This window comes from Bacillus rossius, chromosome 12 (genome assembly GCF_032445375.1).
Source record: "Bacillus rossius redtenbacheri isolate Brsri chromosome 12, Brsri_v3, whole genome shotgun sequence".
Lineage (NCBI taxonomy): Eukaryota > Metazoa > Arthropoda > Insecta > Phasmatodea > Bacillidae > Bacillus > Bacillus rossius.
This window is the reverse complement of record NC_086339.1, coordinates 39,200,090-39,220,641: the sequence shown is the minus strand read 5'-3', so window position 1 is coordinate 39,220,641 and position 20,552 is coordinate 39,200,090. Positions and strand designations below refer to the sequence as shown.

The window sequence follows — 20,552 nt, the reverse complement described above, 5'->3', positions numbered from 1 at the left end:
TTACTTGGATTCAAGAATTTTTCAGTCGTTAACTTTGAAAATCTGAGAAGAATGTTGCAAAGAACAGTGAATTTATTTTTGAGATTTTAAATAGTGAATATTTATAATAATTGTAACATTTATAGTCTTTTGAAAAAAAAATATTGAAATTCGAACAGTAGAAATGTTTTAAGCACTTAGGCAAAAAAAAGCACAAATTATCTACCTTACTTGAATCGTTTATCTAAATTTTATATATGTTGTTTAACAACCAAAGTTTCGTAATTTTTTGATCATACAAAACTTTAAATTATTTTAAAAAAATACAAAATAATGTGTAAATTTATGTTTCTGCATTGAAAAATAATATTTGCAACACAAAACTAAATATAATCATTTTCCATCCGAGATCAAAGCATTGGGTTTCGTTTGTATATTTTGGATGAAGACTACTAAATAATCTAAAGCATAGCCAAAAATCGACGTGGGCCGGAGGCCGAGTCGCGCTTTTGTGAATTGGTGCAATATGGTGCGTAGTCCGTGGAGTAGCGCTCACGGTTGCGCTCATGAAGTAATTCTGGGAAATGAGCGAAGAATAAAATAAAAAATGTACTGCAAACGATATCATGAGGTTTTCCTTCTGCAGTTGTTATAACATGTCGTCTTGGAACATGAAGAACACAGCTTTATCCTTTAAAATTCTTGCGAAATGCAATAAAAGCAAAGCTCGTACAAGTTTAATGGTTTTACCTCACTATAACGTGGATACACCGGTTTTCATGCCGGTTGGAACGCAGGTATGGCATTTTTTTTTATCAGGCGTGAAGTACGATAATAATAATAATTTACAGATTGTGATGAAGACATAACCTCTGCTTTAAATACACTACCATAAAAATGTTTAAGTAATGTATTATGTAAATTTATAGTATACAAATAGTTTTGTCATAAGTAGTGCCCAAGGTTCGAGAGGATCAGCATATTGTGCTTTTATATAAAAAAAAATTATTTCATTTATTCCAATAATCTGCTACTTTCAACATACATAACTGCCACAACATAACCTGTTACTTCTTTTTTTAATTATTTTTCTTAATGGTAGAGCATTAAACCCTGACATAATGAGCCACTGCACTTGGTGTGGCGATCTGCACTGCTTCCCTTGCCAAAATAAAACTGGTGATGCCAAATGCAGGGGCTAAGCCAGGGGGGGGGGGGTTAGGGGTTCTAAATACCCCTCCCCCCTTAGCCCTAATTATTTTTTCTTATCTAAAAGCAGGTTAGCTAAAAGCCTGGGTGTCTTACTGCTATCACTGGCCACTGCACTGGAGGGGAAGAGTAAGCGAGCCCTACCGATTCTCCTTCCCTTCCCCTACACCTTTCTCGAGCAGAAGCTATAAGGTTGTGATGCCGTGATGGGTCCCAAGCTTTCAAACATCTTACACCTATTGTATTTAACCAGCGCGGTAATTATAAGCAGGTGGTGACTGGGCTTACAAAAGTGTAAGGATCGCTGTGTGTGTATAGAATTGAGACGACAACATGGTGTTGTGTAACTCTTCAAGCTAAAGCTGATTGTTTCCAGGAATAGATCAGTTCTGCCGAAACCCAAACCGTTTTATTCCTTTTTTTTTTGTATTGTCGAGCTTTGAGCATGATTTATTATTTTGAGTGGATGTAAACAAGGCACTTGGATTGATAAAAATAGGTAAATCTGAATTGTACGGATTAGCGCCAAAAAAAATCGTACAAATATGAAATAACTTTCATTATATGCTCTTTTACGTCCTCTTTTCAAAACCGCCTGCGGAGATTAAAAATTCCAATTACTTTTGGAGATATCGCCGTTCTTATTTTGCAATACAAGCCCTATGTAATCATTCAACAGACGCCATTTTATATTTTGCCGTGTGTGCATGAATGCCTAAATAACAGAAATTTTCCATTATGTAAGGTTAGTTACATGATAAATACTTCAAAATAAACGGAAATTAAAAATAATATCAATTAATTTTACTTGTATAGTTTTAAGTATTTATAATGTAACTGACCTGACCTAACAAAACGGGACAAAGGTAGATTAGGTCAGGTCAGCTACAGTATAAATACTTTGAAACTGAACGGACATTAAAAATAATAAAAATTAATTTTAATGGTTGTTTAGTTTTAAATTATTTATAATGTAGCTGACCTCACCTAACAAACCGGGAAAAAGGATGAACAGTAGGAACTCACGTAATTTTCTTTTTACGTGATGTAGTCGTTCAACTACGTCGCGAAAAAAATAAATAATAATACTTGTTAACAAGCAACAATGGTGAACGCGGGAAGCCTACGATTCACTCATCCTTCTGGACATACCCGAATACTCACGTTGGCAAGCCTTCTTACAACAGACGAGAGGCAAACGCCGGATCGCGCATCTTCGGTTTTTTTTTTTGTTTATTGTAAATAAATATGCAACTCATGAAAACTAATGGTCAATTAGGTTGTTAGCTACATTATAAATACTTCAAAACATTGTGGATGGTTGATTTGGTTAGGATAGCTACATTAAAAATACTGTGAAATCATGTAAACGGTTTCCTAGCGCTGGATAGCTACATATTAAAATGTTATTTGCTAAGCAACCATAAAATGATTTTACAGTTTTTTTAATGTAGCTATACTTACCTAATATAACCAACCATCTACAATGTTTTAAAGTATTTTTAATTACTTCTTGCTATTTTTAAGAAAAGAAGGCTTGCCAACGTGAGTATTCGGGTATGTCCAGAAAGATGTGTGAATCGTAGGCTTCCCGCTTAACGCCGCATCAGTGCACAACATGAAAATTAAAAAATTCAATATCTCCTAAAGTATTTGGAATTTCTGATCTCCGCCGGGTTTAATGAAAAGAGGAAGTTAAAGAGCACAGAATAAAGGTATTTTCGGATTTTTAAATTTTTTTTAAAAAAAATCGCCAAAAAATGAATATTAAAAAATTCGATATCTCCAAAAGTAATTGGAATTTTTTATCTCCGCAGGCGGTTCTGAAAAGAGGACGTAAGATAGCATATAATGAAAGTTATTTCATATTTGTACGATTTTTTTTGGCGCTAATCCGTACAATACAGATTTACCTAAAAATATCTTTAATTAATTTCTTACATCACTCAAACAATTTTTTATTAAAAAATTAATATTTTTACCATTACAATATTTAAAGTTAAGTACCGAAAACTGCTAAAATAGCACTATTTTACACCTTAAAATCCAAATTTTTTCCGGGGGCGGACCCCCAGACTCCAATGTTTTAATACGTTTACATACTTCTTAACCCCCCCCATACACAAATCCTGGCTACGCCACTGGCCAAATGGTGTATGCAGGGGGTGGGTAGTTGTATCTTTGAAATCCTAAGACAAAAATTGATCTTCACCAACTAAAAGGTGTTTATTTTAAAGTGAACAGCAAGCAGGTAAAGAGATTTAATCCCCCCTTGCCAAAAATGAAATTTTGCATGTGCTCTTGCTGAGGCCTGATGATGAGACTATATTTTAAGTAGTAAAAGGTTATTAGTTTGTTCTTTTTACTAAGTTTTAATTTTTCATGTTTAGTCTGTTGTACATCTGAGTATTTTAATGTAATGCCATTTAAAAAAAAAAAAATTGGAATTAGGTAGTGCAATGTTAAGACATTGTACAAATGACTATCACATGGTGTAAGGTTTTTGATATAAACTAGCTAAGTATTGTGTTAGAACTTCTGCTAAACAATTTTTCTGAAGTGCACATGTAACTTCGGGTATCACTAAAGAATGACCTTGTATGTAATAATAATTATGGTTTTTATTGGTTAATGCAAAAAAAATCTTATTAAGAACTGAATACTGCAAACAAAAGTGTTAATTCATGCATACAACTATATATGATAAGCCTAAGTATGTTTGTAAATATTAAGTAACTGGTATTACAATATGAGTGAAATGCTTCACCATGTTTTTCCCTTTTTTTTTGTCAGTTTTATTTTTCTTTGTACTTTTTATTTAGGCTAATTTTTCTAAGTGTGTATGCATTATTTTTCTCAAAATATGTAAATGCCATTGTTTGTAAAGATTTGAAGAGAAACTTCTTTCTTGATGGGGTAACAATTTTCTAGCGTTTCTATGAAAATTCCGATCGCATGAGGGGAAATAGCTAGGTGTGGGGTTGGGGAACCGTGATAGGAGGGGGATAGTTAGGTACGTGGGGGGGGAACTGATGGAGGAGACGGCAGAGAAAGGTAGAAATGACACAGCATACCTGCTCTCTTGCGCTCTTGTGCACTTACGCGCCTGATGCCACCCCGACTTAAGGGAGTATTTGGGCAGAGGGCAACACAACGGGGTTTGAGCTTATTGCTGTGCACCGTGCCACGGGCCATATTCGATAGAAATTATTGTTCTTTCATTTATGTATTATTAATTTAATTACTTGTGTAAATCAGTATTGTTAAACAGTGTTATGTGATTTTATCTGTGTAACTAAATATTTCTGCTGGGATAATGCTTTTCACACTTTAGTTCGACATAGGTAATTACTGGTGATGAATTATTATTTGATAAACTAAATCACACGCCGTATTATAGTTGCAAGCCCATGAGTGTGTAAATATGTTAAGTTCAACTAAGAGGCGTGAATATTTCTCGATCAGAGTGTAGCTGTGGGTGACTGTGGCTCAGCAAAGTAGCATTGAGCCAGGTCCTATTGGTATACCATGTTGTCACTTTCATATGCCAGATACCTTACCTCAGGCTACACACGTTCATTTTGACAATTAGTTAAGCTGCATAAACTACCTAATTATCAGCAAGCTTCAAGTTTAAGAATTATTTAAAATTAAAGTTTGTTCTAAATGTACGAGAAAAAAAAATTTTGTACATTTTTTTTTAATTCAAAGAATCTACAATTTATTTATTTGTGTGAAAAAGAGTTATATCATTTGAGATCATACCTGCATCCTTACTATTCTTAATTATTATCTCTTGTTGTTTTAAAAAATATTAGTAATTGATCTGTATGTATAACTAATAAGCAAGAAGTTTAACTTCTGTCGCGCGTGAACTCAGCATACACTTTTTTTTAACTTTATGAACATGAACCAACAAGTCCCAGTTAATTTGAAAATACATTCACATAATTATTTTATTCAACTATTTTGTGTTCTGCTTTGCAAACTCTGTTTTATGGAACTAGATAAAATGCGAGAAAAGGGTTTGTTTCAGTGTGTATCTTGACATAGACTTAATAAATTCCAGATGTGCGTTGCAATGTTTGTGTGTTTATTTTCCAGGGAACTTTGAAAGGTTTGTTGCCAGACCAGCTTGAAGCACTGGAATGCCAAATACTGCTAGGAAACACATATCACCTGGGCACCAGACCTGTTAGTATACATTATTGCTATTTCCCTATTTATAAGATTATATTCACGACAGCGCTTGTTTACTGTTATAGCATTTTGTGGCCCCCGCCTACCTGGGCACACATACAGTATGCAGAGCTTCTGAAGAAACCACACAGTGTAAAAACAGCTCACGATATAAGAGTGGGGCATGTATGTGAAAAGCATTTAAGAATACGCTGAGGCCGGATGAGTAGTTCTGCTTACGTGTTTTGTTTTTAAACTCTGTTCATAGATGAGTGAAATTGGCTAAATCTCTTGTTTTCAGAGTAATTTTTAGGCATGAAACACTTAGTACAGGTTCTTGAAAGCGCCAAAGGACTTGCATTACTCGTTCATCTTCATTTCTACAATGTATAATGTTAGGATTACCACTAAAATCTCATAGTTACCTTATGCACGATGAGAAAACAGCGTGTCAGTCCACAGTATTGCGCTTAGAGGTGATACCGCGCTAGTAGTACCAGCGAGTATTGCATATATCATTCCGCTTCACTAACATAAATGTCCTTGTGACTAGACGGACCTCTTGTTCCCACCGTGTTCAGGAACTACATGTTCTCTCGTGTTAGTTCATAACTGTGGAATATCTACCTCTTGTGTTTGGAATGACATAGTTATTTTTTTTATATAGATTAAAAATGTTACAGTTTTTATACAAAAAAAATAATGTTTATGTTCTTCCTTGCCTATTTTCATAATTTTTTATTTTCAAAATCTTAGTCTTTGTTACTAAATAAAATCCATTTTTAATAGAATTAGCTTATTGATCATTTATAATTTTTTGATTATGCTTTAGGAATGTAGTTTTTTTTATCAGCACAAAGAAGTGAAGTAATTTAACCTTTTTATTTGAATAACTTGCCATGCCAATGGCTGGCTGTAAGCTGATGCTGTTGAGTGATTTGTAAAAGTATTATACAAAGTTAAATGTCAGTAATGGAAAAAGTTTTAATCAAATTATGTGGGTTTTTTTTAATGTGAAAGTTGTCTACAGTTATTCAGTTTTTTTTTTTTTTAAATGTACATAATGTTGTTTAGTAGTCTTTATTAGTCTTATTGTATTATACCTTTATTCTATAGTCACTTATAACACTATTCTATGAACTGTGCACAATAATATTGGTTATTTGTTTTTTTGTCTTATGTCAGTGCTTTGGTTGATGAGAAAATTATAATTGCTGTTTGTATAGCTTATTACTACAGTCTTTGAAAGGCTTAAAAACTAGCGCTCTAGTTGCATCCTAAGTTAAGTGCAGGGCCGGTGCAAGGTAAATTGGCGCTCTAGGCGAAAAACCTAATTTCCCCCCCCCCCCCCAACCCCCCTCCCCCCGCCGGACACCCCAAAAATAATTTTCCTTGCCTCTAAATACATCACGTTAGCCTAAGATTTTGTCAACAATAAAATGTAAGCAGGCTTGTGTTTTTTTTTTTTTTTACTTTTTTACTTGTTACAAATCATAAACAGGTCACAGTGGACTTTAAATTATTACTTATATCAATATAAGCATTCCAAACTGTTACAAAAATCCATTTTCATCTAGTTTCAATATTCGTTAAACATATTATATCAGCTGTTATGTGTCGTGCTGCGCCGCCCCCAGCTACTTGGCGCCCTAGGCGGTTGCCTAGTTCGCCTGTATGGACACGCCGGCCCTGATGACATGCCATGTTTTTCGCATGTTTCTCTGTCGCTGTTGCCGCAGCTCGTAGTGTAGTTGAGTGTCTTGTTCTTGTCACGTGTCAGGGGCAGGAGCTGATGCGGAAGGCAGGGGGCCTGCACAACTTCATGAACTGGAAGAGGGCGCTGCTGACGGACTCGGGAGGCTTCCAGATGGTGTCGCTGCTGACTCTGGCCGAGGTCACAGAGCAAGGAGTCAAGTTTCAGTCGCCCTACCAGAACGGTATTTCGACATTGTGAAAATCTTTCTTTTGCTTTCGTCTGTTTGCCTTGATGCTTTAATAATTTTTTTTTAATAAGTTAGAACTAGGAATATTTTAACTTATTCACACGGCAAAACGTTTGTGCTTATTGGGTTAGTTTTACGAGAATGAGTTAGGAAGGATGTCATGAGACCATTTTTTTTTTGCGATTATGATTCTCGATTGCCTTGACAAAAAAATCTTTCATTATTATTCCAAATTACATGAAACTTGTTTTAGATAGTGTTTGGTATAAAGAATCTAAAAAAAAACTCTTTTAATAAAATTTAAAAAAAAATTCTAAAAAGTCCTATTTCAAGAATATCAGTTAATTTAATGAGTTTTCACAATGTAGCGTTCTGTTACAGAACTTATTTTCGTTTTGGCTACTGCCTGTTGTGATTTTGAAGAAGAAAAAAGAACAAACACAGGAAAATGGATCTGAACTGAGTCCTTTTGAATGCAAGTCCAGTCTTTACCATTGCTCCTTTGTTGGTTTCTAATATCTTAAAATGATGATGGAAATAGCTTCATTAGCAGTTGTATCTAAAAAAAAAAAAATTAGATAACAATAAGAAAAAAATTATAGTGATGGTAAGGGTAAGGTAAGGCTTTATGGTAAAGCATATAAGCTTGAAGGTATGATAATGGGCACCCTAATTACTTAGGTGCAGATTTGGTGCTTACAAATTTATATTTTGCCAGATGTTGAGATTTAACCTGTGACCTTCGCCACACGGGCATGATGTTTTTACAATCACTTTAGAAGTTATCTGCTTTGGTATTTCATCACCAATTTACAGGTGGATCTTTTATTTTTATTTTATACTGAATAGAAATTACTCTTTGTACATTCATATAGTTGGTTTCTTGATTAATATCCTTAAAAAGTCATTAATTTTATTTTATTTCTCGAGGGACCATTATTTCTTTAAATTTTACAAGTGGTCCTGTAAAACTACTCTGTAAAAGTTTCATTCCAGTGGATTTTCATGGATCTTCTCAGTGTTGTATGTGTGGTTCCTAAAATACTTTTTGTGCCTAAATTCTTTTGTCAGTGGTGAAACTGTAGATTGTCATCGATTTAACTTTTAGATATTAATGTTATGTATATAATAAGTTACTGTGTCTAAGAGATGAAAATAAATTTATTAATATTAGTGTATAGTGAAGTCATTGAAATTCTTTGAACTCCTTTAAATTTTTGTTAATGTACCAATGCACAAACCACGTGGCCAGTCCTTGAACGATAGTAATGTCTGAAACGAAGCTAACTCGCGGAGTGTCGAGCGGAAAGAGAAGGAGCCAGGGTCGTGGTGCGTTGCCGGGACAGGCGCGGAGGTGATGCTGACCCCGGAGCACTCCGTGGAGATCCAGAACAGCATCGGGGCGGACATCATCATGCAGCTGGACGACGTGGTGAAGACCACCACCGTCGGGCCGCGGATGGAGGAGGCCATGTGCAGGTGCGCAGTCCTGTCTCTCGCGTTCCAGGCCGTACACATCTTGCTTTGGAAAACCCAATAATACAATTTTATTTTCAGTGATAATTCGCAGGTGCGCGGGAAAAAAGGGGATATGTCGAAATTACTTAAATATAAGATATTAAACATTTAAACTTCTTCCAAGTATGCACGTTCAGTAATTAATCATTCCAAAAGTTCAGTGCCATTGAATAACACACAAGGCTGCTATACTCAACCCATTTGGACCAATTTGTAGAGCTTGTTCTCCTTTATTCCATACCATAAAAAAAAAAACATTTTTGCCAATATTTGACTTATCCCCTTATTCCCGCGTACCCGCGAATTTACATTAACATATACATTCTCTAAATTTTGGCAGATGGTGGTATTTAGGTCAACAGTGAATGGTTGCAATCTGTTAATCCGAACCAACTTTGACCAATAGAAAGTAATCTTGTAAACTTTTAATTTCCTAATGTAATGTCACAATGACTACTTCTGTATCTAATGGTGTTAGATCGATTTTGACTATCAACTTATACGCCGTTGAAACTATGACGATTACTACTTTTAATACCCATCTCGATGGAGTGTCCGTGTTTTGTGGTTTTGTAGTCCCTGGTTGTTGACTCTCTCCCTCTCTCCCTCCCCCGACACTACTGGTGCGTGGGACAAAAATAATAAAATAATAATTTGTTTTCAAGTTGAAATGACAAATATGCCTTGTTTTCAATTGTTTAAATTATGTATTCCGTTACTTTTTAGTGAGACAGTAGCGTGAAAAAAAATTTTTAATACTTTTTGAATGTTTAAAACGTTGCTTATTGACTATTGCTCATGTTTTTGATTATGAATTCCCATTAAACATCAAAAAAAGGGTATTTATGTTGCACAAATGACTAATCCCATGTGTGAACATTGGTATATGACAAACTCATGAGGTATACTATGTCAAGTATTCATAAGCAAACAAATATTTATTATTTTGAAGTATTAGTATTCGAGGTCGAATCGAATACAAATAGTTTATTATTCATATTTGTATCCGAAAATTCGAATATTCACATAGGCCTACTGAAAAAGTTTTAGTTTTCTAACATAAAATTTGACAAGTTCCTGAAAGTAGGAGATGTGTTTGGTATTATGCTTAATTTCACTAGTTAGATGTAAAAATGACTTAGATATAAAAAACATTTAGAAAATATTTTATTAAAAGATCCTGATAGTCATAAAATTTGTTCTTGACCATAACCACTAGGTAACTGTAGACATCCTGCACTCTGCATGAGTGACTATCAAGCTGAAAAATGTCTTCTTTAATAATAATAAATTATTTAAGTACCTGAGCGTGTGAATGCTAAGCTGTGATTGAAGAAAGAGTACATTGACTCTGTGCTTGGTTTGCCCTCCCAGAACCACGAGGTGGTTGGACCGGTGCATTGAAGCTCACGCCAGACCGGACTCGCAGAGCATTTTCCCGATAGTCCAGGGGGGACTCGACCCGGAGCTGCGCGCGTTGTGCGCTCAGCAGCTGATGCAGAGGAACGTGAATGGTTTCGCCATCGGAGGACTGAGGTACTGTCCAAGTACGCTCAGTATGTAGACACAAGATTTTATGGAGGTTGATAATCTTTCTTTAAAAATAACGTTTAAAAATTTGTTTCATGTTTTTATGTTATTTTGCCCGCCTATGAATTTAGTTACAGTAAACCCTCTTAAAAAAACTTCCTGCTTTAATAATTTAAAAAAATTTTTAAGTTTTCCCTTTAATAAGGTTGAATTTACTAAGTGACTTGGGAAACTTCTCAACAGTGTTTTACTATAATTTTTTATGGTCTGTTGTTAAAACATTTTGCTTCTGATAGCATTAAGTTGATGTGTAGACAAGCAGTATTTGTGTGTCCTCACAGAACAATCAGTTCAAGATGTTGGTGAAGACATTAAGGGGAAGATCCCAGGGATATCACAGGCAATGTGTACAAGCAGAGTGACTTTTTTTTTGTCAAGTGGCCATTGTCATCAGGACGTGCTTTCTTTTAGTCAAGCTTGAATCATTCCACTTCCTCCTCATTGAAAAAAAACTATTGAATTTTTGTTACATAAATAAGTTACTTTGTGTGTATAGCACCTAGACCCTGTTGCATTATTGTTCACTGAATTACAACTTCATTTATGAAGCGAGTCTAATCCTTGATCCAGCTATTCTCTTTTCAGTTTTCCATGGTTTCCTGAAACAACTTAAGCAAGTGTGTAGGGTTGGTTTTGTACTGTAGGCTGTCGCCTCCCAACTCCACCCGAGGGTGTGGCCGTAGGCTCGGGGGAGAACCAGTGGCCAGGGAGAGAGAAGTAGGCAGCCTGCTGGCGCTGCCACGTCTCAGGGCAGCTGGGTGATCTGGTGGAGCTGTGTCTCATGACAGGCCTGGCGTGGGCACAGCCGGTGCACTAGGTCGAGGGTGGTGATCTGCGTAGCTTCCCTCCCTTTACTATGCCCCTAGCATAGTGTGGTTGAACCGGAGCGGTTGCCAGTTTTATAATAATCCGTCATTTACTCTAGAGCATTGTTTACATTTTCGATTCATATATATTTACTTAGTACATTCTGTCACGGCAGGCAGGGCGAGAGAGGTATCTGTAGGCGGCAGACGCCTGGCTGACCAGGGCCGCGGTGGTGTGATGTGTTGCTGGGAGTGTCCCCAACCAACTGCCATATGTTTAGTCAAGAGACTGTTTTCCTGGCGGACCAATTACTTACAGTCCCGTTAAGGCTTCGGGGTGTGGCAGCTGTGGGATTGTGGATTTCGCGGTAGCCTGTTTCCCGGCAGATCGATCGTGCAGGGTGCTTTAGTCACTACTGAAACCATCTCACTACTGTATCACCTTAGGTGGGGGGCACGCAGCGAGGCGCGTGGAACGAACATAGAACTCCTGTTACTCAGGCCAGTGGGGCACTGACAAAGGGCTTTGGTGGGTGACAGACAATTTACTGTAAAGAGAGATGGAGTGAGAGATGTACAATCCCCACCGAACAGAGCAGTCGTTATATTCTTAGCAGGGTGTTTAGTTTATTGCAATTAACAATAGCACAAGAGCCCCTTGAATTTTCTCGGAGGCTTGCTCTATATTGACAATTTTTCCTAACTCAGGACCGGTGTGTCTAAGAGCTTCTGGTAGAGGTGGCGACACTGGTCTCTAGGTGCAGGCGGTGAGAGCACAGGCGGCTCACTGCCGTGGGACAGTGCCTGCTCCCATCCACTCGTGGGCTTTCACACGCTCTGGTCGTAGGGCAGGACAAGTGGAGGATGGACGAAGGGCTTCAGCGGTGGTGGGACTTGGCCTACCCCTCCGCTCAAATTGTGATAGGGGTTGCAAGCTGCTGGGTGTGCGGTGGTTGGGCAGCATCCACGGTGCTGGCCATGTCCCGTGCACGCTAATGGTGTTCGGCAAGGGAACTGACAGAGGTGCCCTTTAACTGGCAAGGCAATTGCCGATCCCGTCCCCAGTTCTCGTGGTCCGTGTCATCCCTAATGACCTGGCTGTCGACGAGAAGACATTAAGACCTGAGCCTTCCCAGCCTCGAACCAGATTGTAGTGTTGCGTTGTTTCTCCGCTTCCAGTGGTGGAGAAAGCAAGAATGAATTCTGGAAGATGGTGCACCTCTCCACGGACATTCTCCCCGAAGATAAGCCCCGCTACCTGATGGGGGTGGGGTTTGCGGAGGATCTGGTGGTTTGTTGCGCTCTCGGCGTGGACATGTTCGACTGCGTCTTTCCAACCAGGACTGCTGTGAGTTCTCGTTCAGTTTATGGTCGTGTTGCTCCAGTGGTAGTGTGTTAAAACTAGTGATGCACCGATTATGCAGCCGGTTAATCGACAACTGTGATTATTGACCCAATGCCGATTAATCGTAATCGGCGATTACCAGGTTAGGTTATAACCGATTGCCGATTATTGTAAAATTTGTTGCTGAAACCCATACGACTTGAAAGAAAAGAAAATACATTTAAAGTTTAAACCTTAATACGTTCTTGAATTGAAACTACAACGGCTGAAATCTCTTAACGAATATGACCGTGGAAGGTAGGGAATGTCAACGTCTCGGAGTGTACATAGATACATTCGCCTAATAATATTTGCTTGTTTCGTGAATTGTGCTCGTACATACATAACTGCCCCGTTTACTATTTACAGAATTTACCCCTTCCAATTAAATTACTTACTGTACAATTTATCCTGTTAAGTTAACGTCGTGAATGGTATTATTGTCACAATATTTACCATGACCACAGCCAAATCACACACGTGATTTCTTCGCACAAAATATTTAGTTAAGAAAATAAATGCATTTTTAAAGCTGTCACAATTCACAATATGGCATATGTTAATAATATATTAGTAAATGTAAGTCTGAAAAAAAAAATTGGGCATGGTATCGTAGAAATGATGCGCCTAACTAATTTTCACTGCATACCGTATGTCGGCCATGTTTGTTATGTATGATGTGAGGTTGGAACGGACAACACGCACAAATACACAATAGCGCCATTGGTTCACATTCCACTGCCGCTACATAATTCCCTTTCTCAAAGGATTGAGAATAGTAGGCTCACATGATGCTAATTAGTAATTAATAAACTGAAATGGTGATTATTTGGATTTTTTTTAAATTTAGTTCTTTTTAGACGGGAGTTACTAAAATAAAATACCAAATTGCAACCATAATGTTTGCAAAGTGACGATCAGAATTGAAGTTGGCAACACTGCAAAAGTAATTCATGAATATTGAATACTGCAGTTTTTTTTTTCGTAGACAATGGCCATTAATGTAAACACATTGTAGTTTAGCTTTGTATTTTGATTGTTGATCAACATAATGACGTCTTCAAGATTGAAAAGTGACATATGGAAATTTTTCTCAGTGGATTTAAAAAGTGAATCTAAAGCAAAATGCTTAATTTGTGGAACACTCATCCCACGAGGCAGTTGCGGGAACCGGAAGTCGTACACAACTACAAACATGTGGAACCACGCAAAAAAATTTCATTCCAGTGAAGTGATTTCAGCAAAAATAAATAAAATTTGGGAAAGTGAAGTAGATGATCCTGATGTCACTCCTAGACCACCTGAAAAACGTGCACTGTCACAAACAACACTACCAGCCATGGTATAAAAAAAATAAAGTACTTGCCCACTGATCCAAGAGCACAATAAATGACTCGAGGTGTTGCAAAAATGATCTGTGTTGACATGCAGCCAGTCGATATTGTCAACAACAAAGGGTTTAAGCTACTAATGGAGAAAGCAGTACCAAAGTATGAACTTCCTTCCAGGAAACATTTGAGTACTGTAGTTATACCATCTACATTTGAGGATGTTAAACGACGAGTAAAAACAGAACGGCGTTCAAGTAGGAATATTTAGTAAAAGGCTGTTTTTTATTTCAACTTTACGCAAAAACTGATAATCGGTAATCGTAATCGGTAATTGCAATTATTAGTGTAATAATCGGTAATCGTAATCGGCAAAGTATAATCGGTGCATCAGTAGTTAAAACTGACATTTTTAAAAAAAAAATGATAATGGTTTGCAAAGGAAAAGTTCATGCTGCTGCGTGTTCATCCAAATAATTGACAGCAAGCCGGTGTGATGGTAATACTTCCACCAGACCCGGTGTGTAGTTCAAAGGCATTTCATAGCCACACCTAGACCACAGTGTCTTATTTCATTTATTTCATAGTTTTATATCTAACTTAATTTAATTTTTTTAAATTTTCATGTTTCTGTTCGTGAATCATTTGTATCTTTAAATAATTTTTCATACTAGGATTGCTAATGTATACATGGTAAAAGTTGCCAAAATACTAATTGCATATGCTGAGTTTTGGATTTTCAAGAAAACATTTACAAAATTTCAATCCCGGGCAATTTTTTTATTAGGCTTTATTTTGAATTTCAGCTTACATATCCCTGATACTCATTTGTGTTAGGTAACTTCCATTTCTTAGTTGTGACTCCTAGGGATGAGTCATAGATGCTCCCATGTTGCAGAACACATCATGTTTGTACCTAATGTATATACCTTTACAGCACTGTGGAAATGCTTGTGCTAGTGCAGTGTGTTCCACAGTTTCAGAATGTAATCAGTGCTGTTGTATTTTTGGCTGTGTTCAAAATGGTAGATTTTAAAGACAAAATGGACAAGCGAATAAATTTTTCAATACAAAAATGTTGACATGTTTTTTAAATTAGTATTTATTATTTTGTAGCGTGTGAAACTCACATAATTACAAATTAAAAAATACGTAATGGATTCGTCGTGCTCCTAGTCTTTAAAATAAATGCAAGTGTGGATTATTTAATCACGTTTAACGTATGAATTAGGTGTGTGATGATCAAAACAAATATTGTAAATTGCATAGTTTAAATAAACATTTTTTATGATTATTTCAATGAAAACTGTTTGGTGTTGAAGTTATATTTAGTAAATGTGCATTCAAGACATTGGAGAGCATTTTCATTAAAATAGCGTGTAATTTTAACTTGAAAATTATGACTGTATGAATCTATTTTTAAGATGGTTAATATGAACTTCATTGGAGTATTGTTGTGAGTGCAAATGGAGTGAATGATATATACATTAGCTATGGAGCGATGTAGGGCCGAGGTCTCGGGTTCAAATCCCAAAATGACCATCCTGATTTTGTGTTTCCCTGGTTTTACAAAATCACTCCAGGTAATTGCTGGGACGGTTCTTTACTAAATACAAGACATGGCCGATTCTTTCTCCAGTTTCCTCGGACTGTGTTACCAAGTGTATCCATCTGTAATGACCTCGCAGTTGACAAGATGATAAGCAAAAAAAAAATATTGCGTGGCCACCACGTGCAATAAAAGAGAAACTTTACAGATAGAGGGATAGGAAATTTGTTATACACACAAATATTTTAAACTTATCTTCAATACAAGTGTATAGGGGCATGTGCAAGTATTCATGTGTAGAAGTGGTGTGCAAGTTGGCAAGCATACAAGTTTGCAAGTGTGTAAGTACGCAAGTGTTGGATAAAAGATTTTATGGTTTTATTTTCAGGAAATTTCATTTTAAAACAGGAGATTTTGGTGTTATTCTTTTTTTTATTTTATGAAATCTGTTTATTAAAAAAGAAAGAATACTACTGAATAAAATATGTTATTTAAAAGTTCCATGATCCACTTTTTCAATAAGATAATTTGTAATAAGCATATATAACTTTTCGAAACAAACAAAATAAATCTGTTAAGTATGTTCTAAGTCATAATGTAATAATAAGTTACTAATAACAGTTTAAAGATTTAAAAAAGTATACTTGTTACAATCTCTTTTCTATTAAATCATCATGATAAATAAATAAATTATTTTATTGAATTTAATATTTAAAAGATTAGGTATTTGCCATTATAGTTAAGTATTAATTCAAAATGCTGATAAGTTTCATGATTTTAATCGCATTTCGGTGCTTTGTGGTGTGTTAACTTGAATTTTGGTGGTATATGGGGTATTAATGACATGCTTTTGGTGTTATTTCGGTTTTATTGCAATTCACCGTACAATGGTGTCCCTAGTAAGTGCACATGTGTATTAGTGTGCAAGTATGCAAGTGTCCTATGATACTAACATGCCATAGAGCGCTCCTGCTGCGAGCTGAATTTTCTGAAAGTACAATTCGATAACTAAAATATGATGCACATGAATTTGTGTTGCGCTGTTTGTTACTTGTGGAGCATTACACTTTTGTTATGCTTTAGTGGAGTCGTTTCCTGGACTTAACCATCACACTGGTGGATTGTTTGGGGGAGATATCCCCACGCCAAATTCTATAAAAATCTATCATTCCCACCAACAAATTGAAAGAATTTTAAAGCAAACAGCGGGCAAAGTGGTTTCTCCTTCTGAAATGAATTTCTGTGCATGCTCCTTGCCGTACCGGCTGTAATGAAGTTAGACTTAAAAAATGCACTTGGATTGAGCGGCACGATGTGTGGGTGGTGGTAACGCTGACCGCAGAGGTTCGGCTGTGCCCTGGTCATTGGCGGGCAGCTCAACATGAAACAGAAGACCTACGCCACGGACTTCCGGCCCCTGGACGGGGAGTGTGGCTGCTCGACCTGCCAGCGCTACACGCGGGCGTACATCCATTCCATCGTCACCGTGGAGACCGTGGCTTGCCACCTCCTGTCCGTCCACAACGTGGCCTTCCAGGTCAGCTTCCTTCATCGTGTTTCAAGTCCCCATTTTAATAGGCTTACGCACCGAGTAAAACCTGGAGTCATGCGAGTATAGACTTTTTAGGTCGGGTCGAGTTCCAGCGAGTATTCTAGAAATGTTTCGAGTTCGAGTTAAATTCGAGTTGAGTAGTAAAATCCACAAAAATCCATTATTTATATATATAACTGTCATGTTTAAAGACCAGCAAATATCAAGGCCCTATACAAATCTCAGGTGTGAGGATTCTCATTACTGCAAGTATTTTCATGGTCTTTAATAATTTTGTTTCTTTTGAAAATGCGGAGTATTATTGAAATTTACTTGTTAACCGAAAAAAAAAAAGTATAAAGGCATGTTTTAATCACCGACACCGAGCAAAATTTTATTCAAAACCATAGCATAAGTGGAAAAGTATTTGTCAACATTCGTACCAGTCACCTAGCTGCAAGTTATAGTATTAAGGATTTCCACTGTTCCAGGAAATTTTTGTAGCCATACAAAAAATATTATCAACTTTTTTTTAGAATAGTTATACTGTATATATTTTAATATACATGCCTAAGCCCGTACATAACTCAATATTTAAAAAAAAAAAAAAGACAGCAACATTTTACTATAGGAATGATCATAATCAACATTTTTGTAAAAGTCTTTCATGGGGAAACACCAGTTGTTCAAAGTAACATAACCTATTATTACTGCACTCGCCGACAGATGCTACTTTTTTAATAATAAAAGAATAAATACTTGAAATTAGACTAGTAATAAGATTTTTAAAATGCAAGAATAATTAACCTTTATTGCTGAAATTTTTGTTGTAATAAGCAATGAAAACTAGTGGTGCACCGATGCGGATACCGATGAATCGTAATCGGCGATTATGGGTACTTACCGATTAATCGTAATCGGCGATTATCTTAACGATTACTTTGCCGATTATTTACGTCCCGGGCGTAATTAAGTAAGTTTTTACCGTGTAATATTTTGTTACACATTTTAGGACGAAATACTGTAATATTTGTATATATTACAAAATTCATCTAACTCCGTCATATCATGATTACAGATATTTCGTTAAGTTTAATGAATCTCATTGCCTCGAACAATAAAAAACACATTTTTCCTACACGTTTGTTTACGTTTCGTCTTTTGTTCTATCTTTTGTCTAGTGGCCTTGTACATTACCTATTAGCCAGAGACGTAAAATAGATGGCACACAATCAAAATACCACAAGCAGTTGCAGTCGATTCTATGACAATCGATCTTTTCGAGTCGTAGCTGTTCAAAATCGTGGTCCCGATACCTTCTAGAGTTTTATCACTGCATTTTACCAACTCGTTATGGGTGTCTTTGGTAACATTATCCGTTGCCACAGAATAAAAGCTCGGTAAAGTTCTATATTGTATATACCAACACCAACACCGGAAACAAGATGGCGCAGGGTGATGGGCAGAGAAAAATACTACCGCAACCAAAAACATCACAGCAAAATGATAAAAAAAAATAAAAAAACAATTGCAAATCATTTAATAAACACGTAGTATTATTACTAAAACACGCAACCATTTTTTATTAAAATAATTAAGAGATAATGGTCAACCTAAATAAAAAATCTTGCAAATGAAATCTTATAAATATATTAATTCATGGGAATAAAATTACCTAAGGATTGTCCGAACATAACACATGATTCCAATGTTAGCTAAAGGTATCCTTTACAATTTGTACCATCCACAATTTTAAGCTGGGCCGTGAGATCTTCTGTATATACTTTTACCAACAAAAAAGTGCGCCGAATGACTGAAGTAGACTGCGCGAAATGTGCTCGAATTAAAGATTTTTTTCCTTAATTCTCAATTTAAAAAAAAAAGAAGTTTCAAATAAGCATATGAAAGTGAAGGTTCTACCCAGCAATAAACCAGAAAATATTTAAGTTTGAAAAATAAGTACTTAAAAAACTCTAGCTAAACATGGACCATTGCATTCCAAATTTTTATTATAAATTTTAATTCATAGGGATCAAACTAAGGATTGTCCGAACATAACACATGATTCCAATGTAAGCTAAATGTATCCTTTACAATTTGTACAATCCACAATTTTAAGCTGGGCCGTGAGATATTCTGTATATACTTTTACCAACAAAAAAGTGCGCCGAATGACTGAAGTAGCCTGCGCGAAATGTGTTCCAAAAAAATATTTTTTTTTCTTCATTCTCAACCGAGAAAGAAATGTTTTACAATACGTTTACCAATTTGAAAGTTCTACTCAACAATAAACAAGATAATATTTTAGTTTTAAAAATAAGTACTTAAAAATACTCTAGCTAAACATGGACCATTGCATTCCAAATTTTTATGATAAATTTTAATTCATAGGGATCAAACTAAGGATTGTCCGAACATAACACAATATTCCAATGTAAGCTAAAGGTATCCTTTACAATTTGTACCATCCATAATTTTAAGCTGGGCCGTGAGATCTTCTGTATATACTTTTACCAACAAAAAAGTGCGCCGAATGACTGAAGTAGCCTGCGCGAAATGTGTTCCAAAAAAATATTTTTTTTTTCTTCATTCTCAACCGAGAAAGAAATATTTTACAATACGTTTACCAATTTGAAAGTTCTACTCAACAATAAACAAGATAATATTTTAGTTTTAAGAATAACTACTTAAAAAAAAAACACTTTTTGAACATGGACCACTGCAGCGAGATTTTTATTATAAATTTTAATTCATAGGGATAAAACTAAGGATTATCCGAACATAACACATAATTCCAATGTTAGCTAAAGGTATCCTTTACAATTTGTACCATCCACAATTTTAAGCTGGGCCGTGAGATCTTCTGTATATACTTTTACCAACAAAAAAGTGCGCCGAATGTAGAAGTAGCCTGCGCGAAATGTGCTTGAATTAAATATTTTTTTCCTTCATTTTCAATCTAAAAAAAAAATTTCAAATAAGCATACGAAAGTGAAGGTTCTACTCAGCAATAAACCAGAAAATATTTATGTTTGAAAAATAAGTTCTTAAAAAAACACTAGCTAAAAAAAGGACCACGACAGCCAAATATTTATGATAAATTTTAATTCATAGGGATCAAACTAAGGATTGTCCGAACATAACACATGATTCCAATGTTAGCTAAATGTATCCTTTACAATTTGTACCATCCACAATTTTAAGCTGGGCCGTGAGATATTCTGTATATACTTTTACCAACAAAAAAGTGCGCCGAATGACTGAAGTAGTTTGCGCGAAATGTGTTCCAAAAAAATATTTTTTTTTCTTCATTCTCAACCGAGAAAGAAATGTTTTACAATACGTTTACCAATTTGAAAGTTCTACTCAACAATAAACAAGATCATATTTTAGTTTTAAGAATAACTACCTAAAAAAAAACACTTTTTGAACATGGACCACTGCAGCGAGATTTTTATGATAAATTTTAATTCATAGGGATCAAACTAAGGATTGTCCGAACATAACACATGATTCCAATGTTAGCTACAGGTATC

General features: G+C 35.9%; 1 protein-coding gene across 1 annotated transcript in view; it reads left to right on the top strand.

Annotated features, from left to right (window-relative positions):
• Positions 1–245: 245 nt before the first annotated feature.
• LOC134537857 (queuine tRNA-ribosyltransferase catalytic subunit) overlaps positions 246–20,552 on the top strand; it is a 77,968-nt gene continuing 57,661 nt past the window's right edge. The window contains exons 1-7 of the mRNA XM_063378736.1: positions 246–776; positions 5,293–5,382; positions 7,148–7,304; positions 8,657–8,789; positions 10,203–10,364; positions 12,404–12,572; positions 16,828–17,022. Coding sequence (XP_063234806.1) covers positions 606–776; positions 5,293–5,382; positions 7,148–7,304; positions 8,657–8,789; positions 10,203–10,364; positions 12,404–12,572; positions 16,828–17,022 — 1,077 coding nt within the window. The 5' untranslated portion in view covers positions 246–605. The remainder of the gene's footprint in view (positions 777–5,292; positions 5,383–7,147; positions 7,305–8,656; positions 8,790–10,202; positions 10,365–12,403; positions 12,573–16,827; positions 17,023–20,552) is intronic.